This window comes from Pseudophryne corroboree, chromosome 9 (genome assembly GCF_028390025.1).
Source record: "Pseudophryne corroboree isolate aPseCor3 chromosome 9, aPseCor3.hap2, whole genome shotgun sequence".
Taxonomy (NCBI): Eukaryota; Metazoa; Chordata; class Amphibia; order Anura; family Myobatrachidae; genus Pseudophryne; species Pseudophryne corroboree.
This window is the reverse complement of record NC_086452.1, coordinates 281,790,940-281,814,615: the sequence shown is the minus strand read 5'-3', so window position 1 is coordinate 281,814,615 and position 23,676 is coordinate 281,790,940. Positions and strand designations below refer to the sequence as shown.

The following is a 23,676-nucleotide window of genomic DNA, read 5'->3' as shown; positions in this document are numbered from 1 at the left end:
CAATGTCCATTTCTGCCAGGAGAGGGTTATGGACTCTGCAGTGGACAGGTGATGCAGATTCTAAAAGGCACATGGAAGTTTTGCCTTATGGGTGAGGAGTTGTTTGGGGATGGTCTCTCTGACCTCGTTTCCACAGCAACAGCTGGGAAGTCTGCATTTTTACCCCATGTTCCCTCACAGCCAAAGAAAGCACCGTATTATCAGGTACAGTCCTTTCGGCCCCATAAGGACAAGCGGGTTAGAGGCGCGTCCTTTCTGCCCAGAGGCAGAGGTAAAGGGAAAAAGCTGCAGTATACAGCCAGTTCCCAGGAGCAAAAGTCCTCCCCCGCTTCCTCTAAGTCCACCGCATGACGCTGGGGCTCCACAGGCAGAGCCAGGTACGGTGGGGGCCCGTCTAAAAAATTTCAGCGATCAGTGGGCTCGCTCACGGGTGGATCCCTGGATCTTTCAAGTAGTATCTCAGGGGTACAAGCTGGAATTCGAGACGTCTCCCCCCCAAGCCGTTTCCTCAAATCTGCCTTGCCAACAACTCCCTCAGGCAGGGAGGCAGTGATAGAGGCAATTCACAAGCTGTATTCTCAGCAGGTGATAGTAAAGGTGCCCCTACTTCAACAAGGACGGGGTTACTATTCCACAATGTTTGTGGTACCGAAACCGGATGGTTCGGTGAGACCCATTTTAAATTTGAAATCCTTGAACACATATATAAAAAAATTCAAGTTCAAGATGGAATCGCTCAGGGCGGTTATTGCAAGCCTGGACGAGGGGGATTACATGGTATCACTGGACATCAAGGATGCTTACCTGCATGTCCCCATTTACCATCCTCACCAGGAGTACCTCAGATTTGTGGTACAGGATTGTCATTACCAATTCCAGACGTTGCCGTTCTCCACGGCTCCGAGGGTCTTTACCAAGGTAATGGCCGAAATGATGATACTCCTTCGGAAGAAGGGAGTTTTAATTATCCCGTACTTGGACGATCTCCTGATAAAGGCGAGGTCCAGGGAGCAGTTGTTAGTCGGGGTAGCACTATCTCGGGAGGTGCTACAACAGCACGGCTGGATTCTAAATATTCCAAAGTCACAGCTGGTCCCTACTGGTCTACTGTTCCTGGGGGTGGTTCTGGACACAGAACAGAAAAAAGTGTTTCTCCCGGAGGAGAAGGCCAAGGAGCTGTCATCTCTAGTCAGAGGCCACCTAAAACCAAAACAGGTGTCTGTGCATCACTGCACGCGGATCCTGGGAAAGATGGTAGCTTCCTACGAAGCAATTCCATTCGGCAGGTTTCATGCAAGAACCTTTCAGTGGGACCTGTTGGACAAGTGGTCCGGATCGCATCTTCAGATGCATCGGCTGATAACCCTGTCTCCAAGGACCAGGGTGTCTCTGCTGTGGTGGCTGCAAAGTGCTCATCTTCAGGAGGGCCGCAGATTCGGCATACAGGACTGGGTCCTGGTGACCACGGATGCCAGCCTTCGAGGCTGGGGGGCAGTCACACAGGGAAGAAACTTCCAAGGACTATGGTCAAGTCAGGAGACTTCCCTACACATAAATATTCTGGAACTGAGGGCCATTTACAATGCCCTAAGTCAGGCAAAACCCCTGCTTCAAAACCAGCCGGTACTGATCCAGTCAGACAACATCACGGCAGTCGCCCATGTAAACCGACAGGGCGGCATGAGAAGCAGGACGGCGGTGGCAGAAGCCACAAGGATTCTCCGATGGGCGGAAAATCACGTGTTAGCACTGTCAGCAGTGTTCATTCCGGGAGTGGACAACTGGGATGCAGACTTCCTCAGCAGGCACGACCTCCACCCGGGAGAGTGGGGACTTCATCCAGAAGTCTTCCAACTGATTGTAAACTGTTGGGAAAGGCCACAGGTGGACATGATGGCGTCCCGCCTAAACAAAAAGCTAGAAAGATATTGCGCCAGGTTAAGAGACCCGCAGGCGATAGCTGTGGACGCTCTAGTGACACCGTGGGTGTACCGGTCGGTTTGTGTTCCCTCCTCTTCCTCTCATACCAAAGGTACTGAGGATAATAAGGAGAAGGAGTAAGAACTATACTCATTGTTCCGGATTGGCCAAGAAGAGCTTGGTACCCGGATCTTCAAGGAATGATCTCAGAGGACCCATGGCCTCTGCCGCTCAGACAGGACCTGCTGCAGCAGGGGCCCTGTCTGTTCCAAGACTTACCGCGGCTGCGTTTGACGGCATGGCGGTTGAACACCGGATCCTGAAGGAAAAGGGTATTCCGGAGGAAGTCATTCCTACGCTGATTAAAGCTAGGAAGGAAGTAACCGCGAACCATTATCACCGCATATGGCGAAAATATGTTGCGTGGTGTGAGGCCAGGAAGGCCCCAACGGAGGATTTTCAGCTGGGCCGTTTCCTGCACTACTTACAGTCAGGGGTGACTATGGGCCTAAAATTGGGTTCCATTAAGGTCCAGATTTCGGCTCTATCTATTTTCTTCCAGAGAGAACTGGCTTCACTACCTGAAGTTCAGACTTTTGTTAAGGGAGTGCTGCATATTCAGCCCCCTTTTGTGCCTCCAGTGGCACCTTGGGATCTCAACGTGGTGTTGGATTTCCTAAAGTCACATTGGTTTGAGCCACTTAAAACCGTGGAATTGAAGTATCTCACGTGGAAAGTGGTCATGTTGTTGGCCTTGGCTTCGGCCAGGCGTGTATCAGAATTGGCGGCTTTGTCATGTAAAAGCCCTTATCTGATTTTCCATATGGATAGGGCAGAATTGAGGACTCGTCCCCAATTTCTCACTAAGGTGGTATCAGCCTTTCATCTGAACCAGCCTATCGTGGTGCCTGCGGCTACTAAAGACTTGGAGGCTTCCAAGTTGTTGGACGTAGTCAGGGCCCTGAAAATTTATGTTTCCAGGACAGCTGGAGTCAGAAAGACTGACTCGCTATTTATCCTGTATGCGCCCCACAAGTTGGGTGCACCTGCTTCAAAGCAGACTATTGCTCGCTGGATCTGTAGTACGATTCAGCTTGCACATTCTGCGGCTGGACTGCCGCATCCTAAATCGGTAAAAGCCCATTCCACGAGGAAGGTGGGCTCTTCTTGGGCGGCTGCCCGAGGGGTCTCGGCTCTTCAACTTTGCCGAGCAGCTACTTGGTCGGGGTCAAACACGTTTGCTTAATTTTACAAGTTTGACACCCTGGCTGAGGAGGACCTAGAGTTTGCCCATTCGGTGCTGCAGAGTCATCCGCACTCTCCCGCCCGTTTGGGAGCTTTGGTATAATCCCCATGGTCCTTACGGAGTCCCAGCATCCACTTAGGACGTCAGAGAAAATAAGAATTTACTCACCGGTAATTCTATTTCTCGTAGTCCGTAGTGGATGCTGGGCGCCCATCCCAAGTGCGGATTGTCTGCAATACTTGTATATAGTTATTGTTTAACTAAAGGCTTATTGAGCCATCTGTTGAGAGGCTCAGTTGTTATCATACTGTTAACTGGGTATTGTATCACGAGTTATACGGTGTGATTGGTGTGGCTGGTATGAGTCTTACCTGGGATTCAAAATCCTTCCTTATTGTGTCAGCTCTTCTGGGCACAGTATCCTAACTGAAGTCTGGAGGAGGGTCATAGTGGGAGGAGCCAGTGCACACCAGTTAGTCTAAAGCTTTCTTTTAGTTGTGCCCAGTCTCCTGCGGAGCCGCTATTCCCCATGGTCCTTACGGAGTCCCAGCATCCACTACGGACTACGAGAAATAGAATTACCGGTGAGTAAATTCTTATATATATGCGTCTTATGGTCCGAATAGAGCAATAAAGACCTTATGGAGCGCTCTCAATGCGCTGGGTGGGAGCGCACTGGGTGGGAGAGGCAGCAGTTATCGGGTGCGGGTAGTGGCGGGTCCTGTCTGCTGCTGCTGCTTTGCCGTCATCTCAGAGCCCGTCATCTGAGAGCGCCGGCATCACGTGACTCCTCCGCTCCCTCCCCTCACCTCCTCCGATTCCTTCCTCAGAGTAGAGTGCTTTGGGCAGCGTAAACTGACAGGCTGTGACAGGCAATAAAGTGAGTCCCCCCGCTCTCCCCCCCTCACCTCTTCCTTTCTCAGAGCCTGTAAAGCTGATGTCTGTGTCTACAGTATAGATTGTAAGCTTGCAGCAGGGCCCTCTTACCTCCAAGTTTGTCTGTTGTTACCCAATTTGTTTTTTCTCTGTTTACAATTGTAAAGCGCAAAGGAATTTGCTGCGCTATATAAGACAATGTAACAGAATCTATTTGGTTCAGAATATTTTTTTTCCTGTTTTCCTCCTCTAAAAACTAGGTGCGTCTTATGGTCAGGTGCGTCTTATGGTCCGATAAATACGGTATATATATATATATGTGTGTGTGTGTGTATATATGTATATATATGTGTGTGTGTGTGTATATATGTATATATATATATATATATATATATATATATATATATATTTTTACATACACACTATGTATATTGTGTCTGTGTTCCAGTCGGATAATACCCTGTACCCCTTATATTTCATATATTGTACTGTGTATGCCCACTTTTACCATGTCTAACAAAAAAGAGTGTAAACAGGATGATTCTCCTGTAGTACTCTGCTGAAGAGTGCTCAGCCGGTTTATCTGAATAGGATATGTTAAGTGACTGTCTTTGTGCTGTTTGTTATACACCTCCCAACCAGTTTGCGGCTCCCACCCCAGCACAGGAGCCTCTATGGGCTGTCTTTTCAACACTCCTGGTTTTTCTGGAACACCTTGCACCCTTTATGGGTACGCCTGTGGCTTTATACCTATGGTAAATCCGCCATGGGCAGATAATTTGTCTAATCAACCGCTACAACTAAATCGGTCCCTGACACAAACGTGTAACTGGTCATAAGCAGGCTACTTCATCCTCACAATCCACAGTCCTCTCTGATGTCTCCTCTGAAGGGGAAGTGGAACTTACAGCTCTTTCTGACAGACTCCTGTGTTGCAGATAAGGAAGCTCCTATGTCTTTTGAGGTCCCTGTCCTTGTGGATACTATTAAGTATAGTCTCCAACTCTGATGAGGAGGATCCCACTACAGCGGCTAAGAAAACTGCTATGTTTAAAAAGCAGAAAGGGGTTAAAACTAGAGATGAGCGGGTTCAGGTTTTACTCAGTTTTATTCTGATTTACTCGGCTCTTAAAACGGCATCTTATTGGCTATTCAAAACACGAGACATCCGTGAACCAATAAAATGCCGTTTTGAGAACCGAGTAAAACCGAACCCACTCATCTCTAGTTAAAACCGAATTACTTAACTCTTATTATTTACTTGACATCAGACTGGAACCCTGGACGACTACGGGTAAGATGTTCCCTGTCTCTAAAAGGGCTTTGGCCCATTTTCCTCTATCGGCAGACACATGTAACAGATGGGAAAACCCACCGCTGGTGGCTTGTCATGTCACCCACCTAGTGGTGTCATCCACTCTGCTGGTTACTACTGTCACTCCTCTGAAGGAACCGATCGACAGATGTTTTGAAGGTTTCCTGAAATTTACTTACTCCCTTACAGGGGCTGTTCATAGACCCACTATAGCTTTTTCTTGGGCCGCAAAGGCTATAGAAGCTTGGGCTCAGGCATTGAAAGAGAAACTGCCTGTGAACTTTGAGGAAAGCAGGCAATAACTGTCTCGCATTAAAACTGCTTCTTACTACATTCAGAAAGCATCATCTGATGTTGGCCGCCAAAGTGTGTGCTACGTCCATTCTGGCGCGCCAAATTCTGTGATTAAAGGCTTGGAAGGTGGACCTAGACTCCAAGAACACCCTAGAAATTCTCCCCTTAACAGGGGATATTCTTTTTGGGGAGGAATTAAATAAGATTGTGTCCTCTTTGGCAGCAGCCAAGACAACATTCTTCCACCAATTAACCCTGCTCAGAAGGCCAAGAGTACTATCTTTCGCTCCTTTCAGCCTCAGGGAAAGGTTGTGCCAGTCATTCTCTAGACAATCTCACTCTTCCAAATCACCAAGGGCGAACAGTCCTGGGCAGCACGTCAACCGGACGCAAAGACTGACAAGCCCACAGCCTGATGGGGACCCCAGGGTGGGAGGCTGACTTCTGCACTTTGCTCAGGTTTGGCACAAGACCACTTCAGATGCGTAGGTGCTAGAAGTCGTCATCTCTCAAGGGTTCACCATCTTGTTCAAGGGATGTCCCCCTCACCAGTACTTCACCATGGGCCTACAATCGGACCCAATTAAAGCGGAAACCTTGCAAACTGTAGTCAGTTCTCTCCTGCACTTGGGAGTGATTGTGCCAGTGCCTCAGTCCGAGAGAGCAGAGGCTACTATTTGACTCTGTTTTTGGTCCCAAAACCCAACGGGTCACACCGGCCTACTCTCAACCTCAAATCTTTTAACAGGTTTGTGAGAGTATCCAAGTTTTACATGGAAACTGTGCATTCAATATTTCTTGCCATGGAACATGGGGACTACATTCAGGATGCGTTCAATAGGTCTGTCCATGGAACTTGAATATTCAGGATGTGTATCTACATATTGTGTAGTGCCACTTCACACCAGCAGTTCGTGCAATTTGCTATTGGCAGTCTACGCTACCAATTTCAGGCTCTACCATTTGGCCTGGCCACGGCTCCTCACATCTTTATCAAGGTTATGGCCATCATGACGGCCTATCGCCGTCGTCAGGGGGTGCAAATCCTTCCGTACCTTGACGACTTGCTAATTATGACTAACTCACGGGAAGTCCTCCACGGTTATCTCCAACTGACGGTAAACTTCCTACAGTCACACGGTTGGCTGATAAATTGGAAAATCCTCATTGGTTCCGTCTCAAAGCATGGTACACCTGTGGGCGCTTCTGGACACTCACAGCCAAAGACTGTATACATCACCAGACAAAGTTCTGAAAATGCAGACCAAAACACGCTACTTCTTTCACAGTCCTCGAGTGTCAATACACTCTGCGATGTAGAGTCTGTCGAATGGTGTCGTCCTTCGACATGGTCTAGTACGCTCCATTTCATTCACTCCCTCTAGAACGCTTGATCCTCCCCAAGTGGAACGGCCTGCCTCGTCGGATCAGATCTCAAATAATCTCCTTGACTTTGGAGGTTTTCCTATCGCTGAACTGGTTTCTACGGGACCAGCGATTTGAGCATGGGCAGTCCCTTCTGGATCCCCACCTGGGTCTTGCTGATAACGGACACCAGTCTTTGTGGCTGGGGAGCGGTGACAGAGCAATACTTGTTCCAATCAATATACTGGAGTTGAGAGCAGTGTTCAATGCTCTTCCTATCCTGCATAACAGACCAGTTCAAGTCCAGTCGGACATTGCCACCACGGTGGCCTACTGTATATCAACCATCAGGGTGGCACTCAGAGCCACATGGCAACGCTGAAAGTGTCCAAGATTCTGCTTTGGGCGGAACACAATCTTCCAGCCATATTGGCATTGTTCATCCTGGGTGTAATCAACTGGGAAGCAGATTTCCTCAGTCATCAGTGGGCTCTTCGTCCCGAGGTCTTTCATCTCTTGGCAGACAAATGGAGTCTACTGGATGTGGATCTCATGGCCTCTCGACACAATCACAAGGTCCTGGTATTCAGCTCTTGAACCAGAGAGATTCTCAGGCAGCATTCGTCAACGCACTGGCGGTCCCGTGGACCTTTCACATGCCTTACATCTTCCCTTCGGTGTCGCTGCTTCTTCTTCTACCCTGGGTTCTTCGGAAGTTCAAACAAGGAGGAAAGCTCCTACTCATCGCTTATGCATGTTCCAGACATCCCTGGTTCTCAGATCTCCAGGGACTCGCAGCAGAGCAACACCTTCTTCCACCTCCTCAGCGACGGGACTTTCTACGTCAGGGTCCCTTTTTTCATCCGGACCTGGCTGTCTTGGACCTCCGAAGCAAAGCTTCAAGAGCCCCGTCGTCAAAGGGCTTTTCTGAGGAGGTTGTACAGACTATACTGAAGGCCCGCAAACTGGCCTCTGCCCGTATATATTATAGGGTATGGCACATGTACTTCACTTAGTGCGCTGCTAAGCGTTGTGATGCCACAAAGTTCAGGACTTCCAGAATTCTGGCATTTCTTCAGAGAGGTTTAGACCTAGGCCTTTGTCTTGCCTCTCTCGAGGTACACATTTGTCTTGTTTATATGGTACCAATGCAAGATTGCCTCCATTCCTGATGTGCGCACGTTCCTCCAGGGCGTTATTCGCATTCAGTCTCCCTATGTCCCTCTGGTTGCTCCATGGGATCTGTCTATTGTGTAGGAGGCTCTTCAGGAAATGCCGCTTTCGAACATCTTGAATCTGTGGACCTCAAATGGCTGTCGGCCAAGGTGCTCTTTCTACTGGCTATCGCCTCGGCAAGGAGGGTTTCGGACTTAGGTGCATTATCCTGTCGTCCCCCCTTCTTGATTTTCCACTGTGAAAGAGCAGTTCTTCGAACTAGACTTGGTTACCTCCCTAAGGTGGTTTCCTCTTTTCATCTTAAAGAGATTGTGGATCCAGCCTTCATCTCTTCAGTCTTGTTGGCTAAAGAGCGTTCTTTGGATGTGGTTAGGGCTCTACGTGTCTGTGTGGACCGTACTGCCTCCATTAGACGTTCTGATGCCCTTTTTGGTTTTCACAAACGTGGCTGGCCTGCTAATAAGCAGACGCTGGCCAGATGGATTAGAGTGGTGAATGCACAAGCTTACGCTCTGGTCGGTCTTCCTGTTCCACCTTCGATTTCTGCCCATACTACTGTTTGTTTGTAGGACCTTCTTGGGTGGCACGCTGTGGGGTATCCGCTGAACAATTGTGCAAGGTGGCTACATGGTCTTCAGTGCACGTTTCTTAAGTTTTATGCCTTTGATACCTTCACCTCCCAAGATGCTTCCTTTGGGCGTTGGATTCTCTTATCCGCTCAGGCGCGTCCCCTTCCCTGTGGAAACCCTTTGTACCCTGCTGCAGAAAAGAGTTATGGTAGACTTACTATTGTTAACTTTCTGCGAAGTACATAGGGTCCACAGGGCACCCACCCTGACGCACCTGGTTTGTATGGCGTTGGCCTCTGGTTCCTTCTCCTGTTGGTGAGAATGTGTTCTTATGTGCCTATCATTTATCTTCTCTCCTTCCTGCTTGCTGCATTGGATTAGTTAACAAAACTGAGCTGCCAGTGGTTATAGAGGCACAGTTATGGAGAAGTGAAGCTATGCATCCTGGGACAGCTAAAGCTTTAACTGGTGCCCGGATGCTTCATCCACCACTACACCCCAGTGTTTCCCTGTGGAAACCCTATGTACCCTGCTGCAGAAAACAAGGATACCGTAGTGGTTCGTAAGTATTCGAACCAAGCAATCTGTATCTGAAGTGGATTTGTGTTAAACAAAACGTCTAAGGAAGGTATGAATTTACCTTACATGCATTAAGCTTGTGATCACCGACCCGAATGCAGTTGTGTGTGGCTATAGAAGGGGAATGGAGTTAAAATGTTCTTAATATAATGAAATGTGAATTATAGCATCAGTCTTGTTATTTAAGAGCCACACCTATGTGGTTTAAACCATAATAAAATTACTATAGGACTTTCTCAGATCTAGAGGAAAGCCTAACACCAGCAACTGTATCTTTTCTCAAATTACTTGCTGTCTTCTTTGGTCTTACGTTTTACACAGATACCCCCAGGAGACCCTCCCTGATGTGCTTTTACATAAACTTTTTAGGACTCTGCTAATTCCAGGATTCAGTCATTAACATATGACCTCCTATGTAAGAATTTCCAAAAAAAACAAGGATATTATCAGAAATGGTAATTCAATACATAAAAATAAATTTCTAAAAGTGTGCAACGCTTTTGACAATGACTTCTTTATGCCGCAGTTACTGAACACTCCTCAGGTGCCACAGCCATAGTAGCTGCAAAAGATAATAAAAATATACATACTACAGCATTGCAAGGGCAGTCAGCATAGTGCTGAACTTTCCATTTGGTGCCTTATTTTAAATAGTGCTGACCAAATTGGCTGCATTCTTAGGGTCCCTGGCATCAACGCAGCCTAGGGTTTGCTGTTCTTGACAGTGAGCATTTTGCAATAGCGATAGCACAAAAAATCATGGCAGCCCTTTTAAGGGCCAGTCGGAAATTTTGTGGAAGTCCTTCGTGGCACTTCTTGTGGGACGGTTGCTGCCTTCTATATCCAAAAATGGTCCACAAATTCAAATAGAAAAAGGATTGTGGGTGTGTGGAAAAGATGGTGCTAATGTAGGTGGAAGTGGGAGAAATGTGCATGATTGAAGCTAGTATACATAGCTGTAGTGAATATATCAAGATGGATATCCTAGGATGTTCCACTTCAGGTATTGGAATGGGCACTCTAGGATATGTAGAAGATACAACATAAAACACACAATGTGTAGTAATGTTACGATATCAAGGAATGGTCTAATATAATAAACTCCTTCAATCAAGCTGGCATACCTCACTTACAATGTGCGTTAGATAAATTAAAGCATATAAAGGTATCTTTGTGTCACAAGTGGGGTATAAAAAGCATTGCTCAGTGGAGATACCAATCTCTGGAGGAAGTAAGGATCTTATGGTAACAAAAGGCCAGCTATAAGGTCCCCAATTGTAATGACTAATTTAAATAAAATAAAGGTCCTACCTTCCCTCAGTCTCAAGTAGTGTCCGATGCAATATCTCATTTATCCAAAGCATTTGAGTCACAAGACTCTCTTTCAATACATAGGGGTAACTGGCTCATGGTCCTAATATTTATAGTACACAAGTGATTAGTAATTACATCACTTCTGGTTCCGGGTCACCTGACTGGAACCATAGAATCCAGCACATCTGCATCATAATGGATAAAAAGCGCAGGGTAATAAAATACAAATCAAATGGAATCTTATGTTTGGTGAAAACGGGAACTCTTTAAGAGCTGATGCACTAGCCTAACTATGCATTGAAAAAGAGTCGTCTGACTCGATGCGTGTTGGTTAGAGGAGGTATTGCATCGGCGGACACTACTTGAGGCTCTTATTTAAATTGGTCATTACAATTGGGGACCTTGAAGCTGGCCTTTTGTTCCCATAATCTCCTTACTTCCTCCAGAGATTGGTATCTCCACTGAGCAATGCTTTTTATGAGGTTTTTTTAAAATTAATTGTATTCATTAAATGTTTATTTTATTATACCCGGACGTGCAACATTGTTAAAGAACCTGCTACATAAGGATCCATGCAGCACAAACTGAGTGTTAGGTACGCGTCTGCTTACCAACAGTATCTATCCTCAATGCTGCTGCCCGGCTCATCTTCCTCACCAAACGCACTACGTCCACCTCTTACTAGACCTTCACTGGCTCCCCTTCCCTTTCAGAATCCATTTCAAGCTTCTCACACTCGCTTACAAAGCCCTCACCCACTCCTCTCCCATCTACATCTCTGACCTTATCTCCCTTTACACTCCCACCTGTCCTCTTCGCTCTGCTAATGCACGCCGACTCTCCTGCCTACGGATTACTTCCTCCCACTCCTACCTCCAAGATTTTTCACGTGCTGCACCACTTCTTTGGAATTCCCTATCTCTCCACCTCTCTACAAAACTTCAAACGATCTCTCAAGACCCATTTCTACACCAAACCCAGCCAAATCTCATCCTAACCCTCTGTTCTACGCTCTCTATCTACCCCATCTGTGTCACCCCTGTCTGTCTACCCCTCCCCTTTAGAATGTAAGCTCTCACGAGCAGGGCCCTCTTCCCTCATGTGCTTATCCTTTCTTACTTTAATGATCTTCAACTGCACCACATCCAGCAGTCTTCTGCTACCTGATACTTATTCCAGTGTCATCTGCTGATGTAACTATGTTTATTTACCCTGTACTTGTCCTATACTGTCATCAACTGTAAGTTGCTGTTTTCCGGTTTGATTATTTGTTTATGTATTCTGTAATTGGGCGCTGCGGAACCCTTGTGGCGCCATATAAATAAAGGATAATAACAGTATAACGATACCATGATGTTTCAACATCCCTTTACCTGTGTAAGTTAGGTGTGTTGTTGTTTTTTTTACGCCTTTAGGCTTTGGAAAATCAAACTGTTTTCATCTGATTGACCTGTCCAGTCACCGTTTAAAGATACCTTTATGAGTGTTTGCACACCTGTGTCTGTAAGTTAGGTGTGTTCATCACACAGGATTTCTTGTATGTGAAGATTCTGTTCTGTATCCCATTTGTGTCATAAAGATACCTTTTATATGCTTTAATTATCTAACTTGCATTGTAAGTGAGGTATGCCAGCTTGATTTGAAGGAGTTTATGATATTAGACCATTCCTTGATATCATAACATTACTACACATTGTGTGTTTTATGTTGTATCTTCCACATATCCTTGAGTGCCCATTCCAATACCTGAAGTGGAACATCCTAGGATATCCATCTTGATACATTCACTACAGCTAAGTATACTAGCTTTAATCATACACATTTCTGCCACTTACACCTCTGGTAGCACCATCTTTTCCACACACCCACAATCCTTTTAAGGGCTAGGTTTAGCTGTGCTGGAGCTGTGTTTAGTCGAGTGAGTAACGAATGGTACTCTGACTAGAGAATACCGATTAGGTGGAGCTAAGATTATATTCTCCTATGTATTCTCTGTTCTTGATGTGAAAGCAAAAATATATTTTTCTGAATTAAAGATAGTTAAGAAACTTAACATGCTCCATTGCTGTTTTTATATGTAAATTTGTCAAGGATTGTCCTGTTTTGAATACTTTTATATTTATTTAACATGCATGCTAACTGTTTCTACAGAGCGGCTGCGTAGAGAGGAAAAGCAACGCCAGGAACTAGAAAAGACACGTCGCAAGTTAGAGGGAGACTCTACAGACTTGCATGATCAGATCGCAGAGCTGCAAGCACAGATTGCTGAACTGAAGATACAACTTGCTAAAAAGGAGGAAGAATTGCATGCTGCTTTTGCCAGGTTAGAGTTCTGTGGAATGCATTTCCTCCTAGGTATATTAGAACTGTGGGAGCTATTTTGCTCATGTGATTCAGTCACCCTCAATCTGTGTTGTAAGGCAGCACCATTCTAGGCTCCTCCTCCGAGACCAGATTATCACCTAGCTTCTGGCCACCTCTCCTATTAGTTTTTTTTTTTTTTTTTTGTTTCCGATCACCGGTGGGATGCACTGCAGTAATATCAGTTGTTATCAAGAGCTATTACCTGCAGTGACCAAAAGAAGTTTCCATATACAGCAGCTTATTACAACTGCAGTCCTCAGAAGCTTAACAGTGCATGGTTTTCCCTTTCTTCAATGGGGACTTTGGGTCCAGTGGAGCTGCAGAAGTCCTGTGCATCAAATACTTACCTACTTTTTGGACAGCAGTACATATCTTATACCCTGCCCCCGCTAAAAGAAGCAAGTTTGTTTTGATGTCTATGGAGCTGGGTATGTCTTCTGGCCTGCCTGAGCAGCCTGATTTTTCTTTTAAGCCTTTTTTCTCATACGTCCTAGAGGATGCTGGGGACACCATTAGAACCATGGGGTATAGACTGGATCCGCAGGAGACATGGGCACTTTTAAGACTTTGAATGGGTGTGAACTGGCTCCTTTCTCTATGCCCCTCCTCTAGACTCTGGTTTTAGATTTGTGCCCAGGCAGACTGGATGCACTCTGAGAAGCTCTACTGAGTTTCTCTGAAAAAGACTTTTGTTAGGTTTTTTATTTTCAGGGAGACTGCTGGCACAGAAATATTGGTGCAATATATATTTAATATAAAAGCGCTGCAGGTCTGGGACGTTCTTTAGTGTTTCAGAACCGGTGATTAGGCGCTGGGTTGTGAGCTGGCAAACTCCCTATGTGTCTCTGACAAACTTTACTGTGGGTCTGTCCCCTATATGCCCAGTGTGTCTGTGGGTGTTGGTACACGTGTGTCGGCATGTCTGAGGCTGAGTGCTCTTCCCAGGAGGAGACTGTACTAGGGACACAAACAGCTGTGGGAGTGACCCAATCGGCACCGCCGACTCCTGATTGGGTAAATATTTTGAATACTAATGTTGCTCTTGTTAGTAACAGATTAGATAAATGTGAATCTCAGAACCAGGAATGGAAGAAATCTGTTGAGGTTTGTTATTACAGGTCCAGACCCCCTCGGGGTCACACAAATGTTCGTTTGCCCAGTTGCCAGACACGGACGCTGACTCCAGTGTCGACTGTAGTGATGCCAGATTGGATCCAAAATTAGCAAAGAGCATTCAGTTCATGATTGTGGCGATAAATGAGGTATTACATATCTCCGAGGACCCTGCTGTTCCTGATAAAAGGGTCTATGTATAAGGAAAAGAAACCTGTGGTAACGTTTCCTCCCTCTCATGAACTGAACACTTTCTCTTTGAAAAGGTTTGGGAAAGCCCTTACAAAAAGTTTCAGATTCCCAAAAGGATTCAGGTGGCGTATCCGTTTCCCTCCGAGGATAGGGAAAAGTGGGAGTCACCCCCCGTTGTGGACAAGGCCCTATCACGGTTGTCTAAAAAGGTGGCTCTCCCGTCTCCTGACATGGCAGCCCTTAAAGACCCTGCGGATCGTAAGCAGGAAAATACATTAAAATCTATTTGCCACCATGGGTACGCTGCTCAGACCAGCCATTGCATCTGCGTGGGTGAGTAGTGCTATCGAAAAGTGGGCAGATAACTTGTCATCTGATATAGATACACTAGATATGGATAGCGTCCTTTTGACACTGGGTTATATCAGAGAAGCTGCGGCCTACCTAAAGGAAACGGCGAGCGATATTGGCCTTTTGGGATCAAAGGCCAATGCTATGGCAGTCTCAGCTAGGCGAGCATTGTGGATCCATCAATGGAATGCTGATGCTGACTCCATGAAAAATATGGAATCTCTGCCATATAAAGGTGGTGTCTTGTTTGGTGACTGTCTCGCTGATTTGGTATCTACGGCTACCGCGGGTAAGTCGTCATTTTTGCCTTACGTTCCTTCACAACAAAATAAAACGCACCACTATCAGATGCAGTCCTTTCGGCCCAATAAATACAGGAAAGGCCGAGGTTCCACCTTCCTTACTACTAGGGGAAGGGGTAAAAGATCACCGGCGTTGGCAGGTTCCCAGGAGCAGAAGTCCTCACCGGCTTTTGCCAAATCCAGCGCATGACGCTGGGGCTCCTCTGCGGGAGTCCGCACCGGTGGTGGCACGTCTCAAACTCTTCAGTCAGTTCTGGGTTCGTTCGGACCTGGACCCTTGGGTTTTAGAAATAGTGTTCATGGGGTACAAACTAGAGTTTCATGACTTTCCCCCCTCGACGATTTTTCAAATCTGCCTTACCAGCTTCTCTTCCGGACAGGGAGGTATTATGCGACGCAATACAAAAGTTGTGTTAAAATCAGGGTTCCCCCGTCACAACAGGGAGAATCCCCCGTCACAACAGGGAGAAGGCTTTTATTCGAGCCTGTTTGTGGTTCCGAAGCCGGACTGCTCGGTCAGACCAATCCTGAACCTAAAATCCCTCAATTTCTACCTAAGAAAATTCAAGATGGAGTCTCTCCGAGCAGTGATCTCCAGTCTGGAGGAAGGGGATTTTATGGTGTTGGTGGACATAAAGGATGCCTACTTACATGTTCCCATTTATCCTCCGCATCAGGCTTACCTGAGGTTTGCAATTCAGGATGGTCATTACCAATTTCAGACGTTGCCGTTTGGTCTGTCCACGGCTCCGTGGATTTTCACCAAAGTGATGGTGGAAATGATGGTTCTCCTTCGCAAGCAAGGAGTCACAATTATCCCGTACTTGGACGATCTCCTGATAAAGGTGAGATCCAGGGACCAACTGGTGCAGAACGTTACACTCTCCCTGGCAGTTCTGCAAAACATGGTTGGCTTCTAAACTTGCCAAAATCACAGTTGATTCCGACGACACATCTGTAATTTTTGGGAATGATTCTGGACACAGAATTAGAGTTTTTCTTCCAGAAGAGAAGGCTCTGGAAATTCAGAGCCTGGTCAAACAAATTCTGAAACCAGCAAGAGTGTCAATCCATCAATGCACTAGTTTGCTGGGGAAGATGGTGGCGGCCTACGAGGCCATTCAGTTTGGCAGGTTCCATGCCAGAGTGTTTCAGTGGGACCTATTGGACAAGTGGTCCGGATCCCATCTTCACATGCACCGGAAAATAATCCTGTCCTCCAAGACCAGAATCTCACTCCTGTGGTGGCTGCACAGCTCTCACCTCCTAGAGGGGCTCAGGTTCGGGATCCAGGACTGGATCCTAGTAACCACGGATGCGAGTCTCCGAGGCTGGGGGGGCAGTCACACAAGGAGAAAACTTCCAGGGAAGATGGTCAAGCCAGAAGACTTGTCTATACACAAACGTTCTGGAGTTAAGGGCCATTTACAACGGCCTTCTTCAAGCGGAACATCATCTTCGCAATCTGCCCGTCTTGATCCAGTCAGACAATGTAACAGCAGTGGCGTACATAAACCGCCAGGGCGGAACAAAAAGCAGAGCGGCAATGGAGTAGGCCACGAAGGTTCTCCGCTGGGCGGAAAGGCATACAAGCGCCCTGTCAGCGATCTTCATTTCAGGAGTGGACAATTGGGAAGCAGACTTCCTCAGCAGACACGATCTTCATCCAGGAAAGAGGGGTCTTCATGAAGAGGTCTTCACAGAAGTGACAGGTCTTTGGGGAATTCCTCAAATAGACATGATGGCGTCTCGTCTCAACAAGAAACTTCAGAGAGATTGTTCCAGGTCGAGGGACCCTCAAGCAATAGCAGTGGACGCCCTAGTGACACCATGGGTGTTTCAGTCAGTGTATGTATTCCCTCCGTTTCCTCTCATTCCAAAGGTGCTAAAGATCACAAAAAGAACAAAGGTTCAGGCGATCCTCATTGTTCCGGACTGGCCAAGGAGGGCTTGGTATCCAGATCTTCAGGAGTTACTCATAGGAGATCCCTGGCCTCTTCCTCTACGAGAGGATCTGTTGCAACAGGGGCCGTGCGTTTATCAAGACTTACCGTGGCTGCGTTTGACGGCTTGGTGGTTGAACGCCGGATCCTAGCCCGAAAGGGTATTCCCAGTGAAGTAATTCCCACACTTATTCAGGCTAGGAAAGGAGTAACGTCTAAACATTACCACCGTATTTGGAGAAAATGTGTCTTGGTGTGAATCCAAGAAGGCTCCTACGGAAGAATTTCAGTTTGGGCGTTTTCTCCATTTTCTACAAGCTGGTGTGGATGCGGGTTTTAAAGTTGGGCTCAATTAAAGTACAAATTTCAGCCTTATTGGTTTTCTTTCAAAAACAATTGGCCTCCCTTCTGGAAGTTCAGACTTTCGTGAAAGGCGTGTTGCACATCCAACCTCCATTTGTGCCCCCAGTGGCACCATAGGATCTTAACGTGGTGTTGCAGTTCCTTCAATCTCATTGGTTTGAACATTTACAGAAGGCGGAGTTGAAATTCGTCACTTGGAAAGTGGTCAGCTGGTGGGCTTTGCATCCGCAAGGCGGGTATCGGAGTTAGCGGCTTTGTCTCTCAAAAGAGCCCTTTTTTGAAATTCCATGAAGATAGAGTGGAGTTGAGGACTCGTCAGCAATTTCTGCCGAAGGTGGTTTCATCGTTCCACATGAACCAACCTATTGTGGTGCCAGTGGCTACTGACGTCTTGGTGGAGTCGAAGTCTCTCGATGTGGTCAGAGCTTTAAAAGTTTGTCGCCAGAATGGCTCAGATTAGGAAAACGAAGGCTCTGTTTGTCCTGTGTGATCCCAACAAGATTGCAATGCCTGCTTCCAAGTAGACTATTGCACACTGGATCTGTGCTACGATTCAGCATGCTCATTCTACGTCTGGATTGCCGTTAGCGAAATCGGTGAAGGCCCATTCTAGCAGAAAGGTGGGCTCATCCTGGGCGGCTGCCTGGGGGGTTTCGGCATTACAACTTTGCCAAGCAGCTACTTGGTCGGGTTCAAACAGTTTTGCAAAGTTTTACAAGTTTGATACCCTGGCCGAGGAGGACCTCATGTTTGGTCAATCGGTGCTGCAGAGTCATCCGCACTCTCCCGCCCGTTCTAGAGCTTTGGTATAAACCCCATGGTTCTAATGGTGTCCCCAGCATCCTCTAGGACGTATGAGAAAATAGGATTTTAATACCTACCGGTAAATCCTTTTCTCTTAGTCCATAGAGGATGCTGGGCGCCCATCCCAGTGCGTACTGTATCTGCAGTTATTAGTTATGGTTACACACAGGTTGTGTTACGTTTATAGTCAGCCTGTTGCTGACATTGTTCATGTTGTTGACTTGAGTTCTGTTGAATGCCACGTTGTACGGCGTGTTTGAGGTGTGAGCTGGTATGTATCTCACCTTAGTTTAACAATAAATCTTTTCCTCGAAATGTCAGTCTCCCTGGGCACAGTTCCTATAACTGGAGTCTGGAGGAGGGGCATAGAGGGAGGAGCCAGTTCACACCCTTTCAAAGTCTTAAAGTGCCCATGTCTCCTGCGGATCCAGTCTATACCCCATGGTTCTAATGGTGTCCCCAGCATCCTCTACGGACTAAGAGAAAAGGATTTATCGGTAGGTATTAAAATCCTATTTTTAAAAAAAATTTATTTTCTTTTTATTCTTATCTTTACAACAGGTCTATCAGCAGTATCAGCCTTAGCCACACTCCCGGTGGCTGGCGTCCTGACTAGTGGGTCAGTGTCACCAGCCACCTCCTGCACTGCCCATCGGGAGACAGTGGCAGCCAGTCAAAGGGACATTCAGTGGTTGACAGTGCTGGCGGGACTGGTAGTGAAACCCATTCCTCTCTGTACTGCCACTAGACCTCCAGGGATGCTCTTTGCAATTTGGTTGCTATAGACATGGCGGGCAAGTACCTCGGGTCAGCCAGAGGGGGAGGAGCATTACCCTATTACCTCCTCTCTTAGGTGGCACCTCCCCTGTTCTAGTCTGTCCGCCAAAAAGGCTCTTCTCTCCTCCCACTCAGATGCCAAACAGCCATCTTGCATCACTGCATGTCTCTGCATGGAGAGAGGATTTTACCTCCTGCCTTCCCTATACACTCACTCTTTAGTTGCCAGGTTTTAGATTATCCCCTCCCTCATTGTTGTCAGGGCACCCTCCAGTAAAACGGCTTCTTTTTTTTCAACATATTTTTATTGAAGCAATATATGTGTTACATACATAAACAGTCACAGTAGGTCAAACCTATGTTAGAAGGGTAAATGCGAGAATGGAACAGATAAGAATACATTTGAGTCTTTAGTCAAGAGACATATCAATTACAGTAAAAACAATAATATCACGTTTGCATGAAGCATGTCTCTGAGGGCATCAATATCCATTGATCTAAAATCTAGTCTATTCAGCTGACCCAGACACATACAGGTCTAGATGACAAAAAAAACACAACCTGTGTCCGTATGCCATCTCCTCCTCCATCTGTCCATAGAGCCTGGAATAAAGCCAGTAAAACGGCTTCTCACCTATCCCACTTCCCTTAATGTGATCAGTTTCCCCACTGTAGGATACACAGTGCAGCCCAGGCTTTCTCTCCCTCCCTTGTGGTTCCCCAAGTACACACCTCCTGTGGCATTCTCCCAGCTCTGTGTTCTACAACATGCACAGTGTATACAGTTTAGACTGGCTCCCGAATTCCCTCATCAGCATCACAGATGTGATGAGTCACATGACACTGAAGAGAATACTAGAGAACTGCTGGGCACCTATTCTTGGAAGTCGAAGGGTCAGACTGACTGTATGGGGGCCCAGGAGAGACGACCTCCTCTTCCCTACCTTAATCCAGCCTTGCCTCACCTATCTGTGTTGGTTGTTGGGAACTACTGCTACCATTTCTCTGCTATTTCTGTGAAGCACTTGAATATTGTTGTGTGCATGTTTGTAAGATAATTGTATCTATGTACATTATATATTGCTATGTGTAACACTGACCTATGTGTGGTTATCAATATATAATGCTATATCGTTCTTGCGTATGCGTGTCTGTATGCTATACATTGCTGTCCTCATACTCGCCTATGTGTGCATCAGTAATACTGCCTTCACTCAGTCTCACGCTCACCTATGCATATTTATGTACACTATGTATTGCTTTGTCTCTCACCCACTTAGGTGTGTCCAGCAGGTGCTTTATCACTCTCACCTATGCGTATTTATGGGTTGGATATGGGTTATCGGCGGCCGGGGTCCCGGCGATCAGCATCCCCGACGCCAGCGGGTTGGGGTGAGCGCAACGAGTCCTCTTGCTGGCTCGGTGGAAAGCTGTGCTCGCCACAGGTTCTATTCCCACTCTGTGTGTCATGGACACCCACGATTGGGAATAGTCCCTGCTAGTCAACATCTACTGTATGTATGCTACATATCAATGTCTCACACTCCCCTATGTGTTTATCAGTATGTATTGCTGAGTCACTCTCGCCTATGCATATCTAAGTTCGCTATATTGTGCTGTCCCACATGCACCTATTTAAGGTTATTAATATACAGTATAGACTGCTGTCACTCAACTATGTGTACCTAGGTCTGCTATATATTACTGTTTCACACCCACCTATGTGTGTTTAGCAGTATATATTACTGTTCACTCTTGCCTGTGTGTCCATGTGCACTATGTATTCGTGTGGTTCACACTCACCTGTGCTTGTTTATCAATTTGTTTTGCTATGTCACTTTCACGTGTGTGTATCTATACATAGAGGCTTTCTGTTACGTAAGCATAAACGGATGCAGTGTCTGCCATAGTACAACCTAGAGGGGCTCCGGCTCTAGGCAAGTCAGTGTCCCTCCTGATAAATTACTGTGGTGCTTATACAGAGCACTGGTTGGCTTTGGTGGTTCCTCCTTTCAAGCGCAGTATTCCTTACCTTGTTATCAGTATGTCACACACTCTAGTTCTTTGCATAGAGTGGGCAGCATTGGGTTTAACAGTGTTTCTCTTACGTCCTAGAGGATACTAGGGTCCACATTAGTACCATGGGGTATAGACTGGTCCACCAGGAGCTCTTTAAGAGTTTGAGCATTGGCTCTTTAAGAGTTTGAGTGTGGGCTGGCTCCTCCCTCTATGCCCCTCCTACCAGACTCAGTTTAGAAAATGTGCCCGGAGGAGCCGGTCACAGCTAGGGGAGCTCTAAAGAGCTTTTCTCGAAAAGTTTATTTTTAGAGTGTATTATTTTACAGGGAGGCTGCTGGCAACAGCCTCCCTGCAGCGAGAGACTAAGGGGGGGGAGCAGTGTACGCCCTGCTGGGTCTGTGCCACTGTCTCCGCTGACTGGACACTGAGCTCCAGAGGGGTCGGATCGTTCTCAGCCACAGGGGACCATTTGCCCCAGCAGCATGCCGCCAACCCCTTACAGAGCTGAAGATGTGGGGAGTGAGACACCGATTCCCCTAGCAAGCGGGGGCCGGTGGGAAGATGGCGGCAACTGGGAGGGAGAGCAGTATTAACTGCGCTCCTGGGAAGGCTCAGAGGCACATGGTGCAGCACTGTGAGGGGCTCCCTGGGCTAGCGCTTACCACCACACTGGTCCAGAAGTCTGTCGGGGTCCGCGAATCTCAGCCAGCACATTTTTCCTCAGGCCAGTATAATCCTTGAAGAGCGGGAAGACAGCACCATTAAGGGGGCGGAGCTTCTCCTCAGAGCGGACCCAGCAGCTCTCCAGCGCCTTTTTCCTGCCTGCACAGCGCTGAGAGGAAGAACAGGTCCCTCCACAGCAACTCCAGCTATCAGTACACGGTACCAGGGGGTTGAAGAAGGGAGGGGAGGCTGTATTAAGACTGTGTGTCCTATTAAGGTGCACAGTCGGCGCTGACAACAGGTCTCCCTTTGCTAAAAGCGCAGTGTGTGTCGGTTGGCTCCAATCTCTGTGTCTCTCTTGCCATTCTTGGGGGGGAACTCTGTCTGCCCCCACCTGTGTGTGTGTGTGTGTGGAGTGTTTGGTGGTCTCCTTTAGCTATGTCCAGGGACACTATGTCATATGCCGCAGAGGATTTATCCTCCCAGGATGATCCCATTCCATGTAATCAGCATAGCACTGGTTTAGCACAGATACCAGCAAGGGAGCCTGAGTGGTTTTCCTCTATCAAATCTTGGATTTCTGACAGGGTTGCAAGTAATGAATCTGCAACCCAGGTATTACAGAGCTCTATGGCAGTATGGCTGGTTTCTGGTACCTCAGGACACCCCGCTATATATCCCCACAAACATGTCACACAAGACAACACGGATACCGATTCTGACACCACAGACGGTGATGGGGATGTGTTGCGGGGGTCCGCATCTCTTGCAAAGGGTGTGCAATTGTTGTTTGAGGGATGTGGTGAATGTGAATGATACCACACCTGAGAAGGTTGAGGATCCTTTTTTCACTGAAAATAAAAAAGCCTTGCTAACCTTCCCTGTGTCAAAGGAATTGAATGCTATATTTGAAAAGGCATGGGTAAACCCTGAGAAAAGATGCCAGGTACCTAAAAGGGTGCTGGTGGCGTTTCCTTTCCCTGAGGAGGATAGGAAAAAATGGGAAAACCCGCCGATTGTTTATGCATCTGTGTCCAGACTCTCAAAGAAGGTGGTTTTGCCTGTTCCAGGATCTACTGCCTTAAAGGAGCCGGCTGATAGAAAAATTGATAACACTCTTAAATCAATGTACACTTCTTCAGGGGCCATATTTTGTCCCACTATTGCTACTGCATGGATTGCAAAGGCTATAGTAAAGTTGTCGGCTACCTTACTTGAGAATTTGGATACGATGGATAGGGATGACATTGCTTTATATGTACACAACATGCATGATTCAGAAGGTTTTATGGTAGAATCCATGAAAGACCTGGGTTCCATGGCTGCGGAAATATCTTCCATGTCTGTTTCAGCTCGTCGGGGACTGTGGCTGCGCCAGTGGTCGGCCGACGCGGAATCCAGGAAAAGTGTGGAGGCCTTATCCTATACAGTCAGGCTCTCTTTGGGGAAGCTCTAGATGCGTGGATATCCACGGCTACAGCGGGTAAGTCTGTTTCTTTCCTCAGCAGCACCTGCTCTGAAGAAGTCCTTCTCTTCATCTGCAATGCAGTCCTTTGGCCGAACAGGTCTAGAAAGGCCAGAACGTACAATACCTTCTTTAGGGGAGGTTGAGTTAAGTCCAAGAAACCTGCAGCTGCAGGTTCCCAGGAACAAAAGCCTGCTTCAGGTACGCCAAAGTCCTCCGCATGACGGTCCGGGCGGCCTGGAGATGGGGCCAGTGGGATCCCTGGGTGATAGATATTGATATCCCAGGGATACAGGCTGGAATTTCAAAGCCTCCCTCCTCATCGCTTTTTTAAATCAGGCTGGCCAACTCTCTTAGCAGACAGCGCTGTACTATACGACGCTGTCCAAAAACTGGTGGAGGTACAGGTCATTGTACCAGTACCACCTCACATGCAGAACAAAGGTTACTACTCGAACATTTTCGTGGTACCGAAACCGGATGGTTTGGTCAGGCCCATTCTGAACCTAAAATCATTGAACCCCTTTCTAAAGGAGTTCAAGATGGAGTCTCTCAGGGCGGTGATATCATCAGGTCTGGAAGAGGGGGAGTTCCTGGTATCTCTGGATATCAAGGATGCGTACCTCCACATTTCCGATCTGGCTACCACATCAGGCTTATCTCTGT

At 47.0% G+C, this 23,676-nt stretch overlaps 1 protein-coding gene across 1 annotated transcript in view; it reads left to right on the top strand.

Moving 5' to 3' along the window:
* The window catches only part of MYH9 (myosin heavy chain 9), an 889,869-nt gene that overhangs the window by 531,406 nt on the left and 334,787 nt on the right, over positions 1-23,676 (top strand). Inside the window, 1 exon segment of the mRNA XM_063940322.1 lies at positions 12,806-12,977. Coding sequence (XP_063796392.1) covers positions 12,806-12,977 — 172 coding nt within the window.